The 3,245-nt window shown below is 46.8% G+C and overlaps 1 protein-coding gene across 1 annotated transcript in view; it reads left to right on the forward strand.

The window, feature by feature from the left end:
• The first annotated feature begins 385 nt into the window (after window positions 1-385).
• Window positions 386-3,245, forward strand: part of CUNH16orf96 (chromosome unknown C16orf96 homolog) — a 46,544-nt gene continuing 43,684 nt past the window's right edge. The window contains exon 1 of the mRNA XM_008846388.2: window positions 386-838. Within this exon, the coding sequence (XP_008844610.1) occupies window positions 419-838 (420 nt within the window). The 5' untranslated portion in view covers window positions 386-418. The remainder of the gene's footprint in view (window positions 839-3,245) is intronic.

The following is a 3,245-nucleotide window of genomic DNA, read 5'->3' on the forward strand; positions in this document are numbered from 1 at the left end:
CTCACCCTCTTCCAAGAAGTGAGCTACCTCACCATCACCTACCTTTGTGCTGCTTAGAAAAAAAAAACAAAACATAAACCTTACATAATCAGAGAACTGGCATGAAAAGGCTGCCATTCATGCTTTAAGCACCTATTCTAGGCGGGGCTCATCCAGGAGCCACCCACCCCACACCAGGCTCTCGGAAGCATGCCTGCTTGACCATGTTCTCTGGTGTCCTAGCAACCAGAAACTCTGATCTGAGCTCTGGCCAGGACAGAAGCCATTCCTCGCTTGACCACTGTGAGTTAATGCTGTGACTTACCACCTCTCTGAGCATCTCAAGACCTGTCTGGGTAGCAGTTCAGACAACTGAAAGTCATCACTTGTCCCCAAGGACACCCAGAAGCTCTCCCCTACCAATCTATCCCCTGGCAGGATGAGTTTCTCAGTCACATTCACTGAGCTGGCCAACATTGCCATACCTCAGTGTGGGGTGGTGAACTTCAAGGCCCTGCATCTCCTGCTCCAGGGCATCCTGGAACATATCGAAATGGCTGAGCTTAAGAAGGTCCTTTCAGGGGATGAGGATTTCCTCCAAACTTCACATGTGATATTCATGCCCAGGGAGGGAGACGCCCAGCCCATCCTCAACCCCATGAAGCGGCTCAGCAATATCTTCGACCATGTGGTAGACCACATCAACAAAATAGAGAGTCAAATGTCCATGCTGCAGTCTATGCCCTCCACCACCCAGCTGCTGGAGAGCAGTAAGGGGGCCAGCCGGCCCGCAGAGGACCTGTGGAATATGATCAAGCTCCAGAAGAGGGTAGAGGGCAACGAGGAAGCCACAGCAAAGGTAAGCCCCCAGCCTGGAGAAGCCCTCCAGACCCCCATTCTCCTAGACATCATCCCCTCTTTCCCATTGTGATAGGATATATCTGCTTACAGAGAGAGGGCAGAGTGAGGCCTTAGAGTCAGTGAGAAGCAAGCCTCCAAGCTTACATCCTTTGTCATGTACTGAGGAAATGAACCATGCACAGTAGACAACATAGTGTAGGATTCTGTTGATGTAAAATACCCAGAATAGGCAAATACACCCAAAAGACAAACTGGCAGTTTCCAGGGACCAGGGGAGGGAATACAGTGTCATTCACTGGATGTGGGATTTCCTTTTAGGATGATAAAGATGTTTTAAACTTCATTAAAATGATGGATGTGCAACTGTGTTCATGAAGTAAGTGCAACTGAATTGTTCACTTAAAAGGCATGGTGGTGCATGCCTTTATTCCCAGCACTTGGGAAGCAGTGGCAGGTGATCTCTGTGAGATTGAGGCCAGCCTGGCCTACATAGTGAGTTCCATCCAGGCCAGCTGGAGCTACAGGGAGACCCTGTCTCAAACAAAACAAAACAAAACAAAATTTTTACTGGGGGTATGGCCCAATGTGTAAAGTGGTTTCTATGCAAGCATGAGGATATCTGTTTAGTCCCCCTGAACTCATATAAAATCCAAACACAGTAACCTGTGTCTGATCTGTCTGTCCCTGCCTCTGTTGTGACTAAAGGTGTATACTACCATGCCCAGCGAGAGATTTTTTTTGTTATACATTTTGATGTGTATGAGTGTATTGCCTGCATGTGTGATAAGTACACCTGTGTCATGCAATGCCCTAGGAGATCAGAAGAAGGCATCTGATCCCCTGCAACTAGACATAAGTGGTTAGCCACCATGTGGGTGCTGGAAATCGAACCTGGGTCATCTGTAAGAGCAGTTATTGCTCTTAACTGCTAAGCCATCTCTCCAGCCCTGAGAAAGAGATTTTTGGCCTGGATTCACTATGGAGACCAGGCTGGCCTTGAACTCACAGAGCTCCACCTGCCTCTGCTTCCCAAGTGCTGGGATTAAAGGCATGTGCTACCATGCACAGCGAGAAAGAGATTTTTTTAAATGATTTTTTTAATGAATTTTTTTTGTCTTTTTGAGACAGGGTCTCCCTGTAGCCCCAGCTGACCTGAACTCACTATGTAGACCAGGCTGGCCTTGAACTCATAGAGATCTGCCTGCCTCTGCCTCCCAAGTGTTGGGACTAAAGGCATGTGCCACCACACCCGGCTTAAATGATTTTTTAATTCAGGCTAGAGTGTAGCTTGATAGAATGCTTGCCTAACATGTATGAACCCTGTATTCGATCCCCAGCACCTCATAAAACCAGCCATGTGATAGAAGCCTATAATCCAAGCACTTGGTGGAGGCAGGAGGATCAGAAATTCAAGGTTATTCTCATCTACATTGTGAGTTCCAGGCCAGCTTGGGCTATGTGAGACCCTGTCTCAAACTACAAAATATTGTGCTATGTGACTCTTACCTCAATAGAAAGAAATTGAGGACTTACCATGAGGGTGGCACCACAGTAGTCATGGTGACTAAGAGCTTCAGTCTTAGACAGGGGAGACAAACAAAACAAATGAATATAAATCAGTGGAAGTAGCCATGTGATGAAGGGAAAGTACATTAGCCCAATTCTTTATGTGGGGAAACTGATACCCAGAAATGCTCATCAATTTGGTTGAGGCTGCAGTCAGTGGTGTGTAGAACTGGGAGTTAAGTAGAGTGCCCCGACTCCAGTCTCTACCTTGGAATACCATGATCCCTTGCCTCCCTGTGCTAGCATGTAGTTACATCAACAAAACCAGTTCAAGAGGGAATAAGAAAGGGAAAACAGTGCCTGCAAGATGGCTCAGAGGATAAATCTACTTGTCACCAAGTCTGATGACCTGAGTTGAATCCCTGTAACCCATATGTTGCAAGGAAAGAATTGACTCAAATAAGTTGTCCTCTGACCTTCACATGTGCACCATTACGTGTTTGTGCATGCAATATAAACATAAATAAATGTAGGGGCTGGAGAGATGGCTCAGCAGTTAAGAACACTGGCTGTTCTTGTAGAAGACCCATGTTCGAATCAGCACTCACATGGCAGCTAACAGCTGTCTGTAACTCCAGTCCCAGGGGATCTGATAGCCTCTTCTGACCTCCACGGGCATTGCACGACATGGGTACTTACCTACATGCAGGCAATACACGAATACACATTAAAAAAAAAAAAAAAAGCCGGGCATGGTGGCGCACACCTATAGTCCCAGCACTTGGGAGGCAGAGGCAGGTGGATCATTGTGAGTTCAAGGCCAGCCTGGTCTACATAGTGAATTCCAAGATAGCTAGGGCTACAGGGAGACCCTGTCTCAAAAAGACCAAAAATAAATA

The sequence above is a fragment of the Nannospalax galili genome, unplaced genomic scaffold, assembly GCF_000622305.1.
Source record: "Nannospalax galili isolate Female #2095 unplaced genomic scaffold, S.galili_v1.0 scaffold471, whole genome shotgun sequence".
In the NCBI taxonomy this organism is placed as follows: domain Eukaryota; kingdom Metazoa; phylum Chordata; class Mammalia; order Rodentia; family Spalacidae; genus Nannospalax; species Nannospalax galili.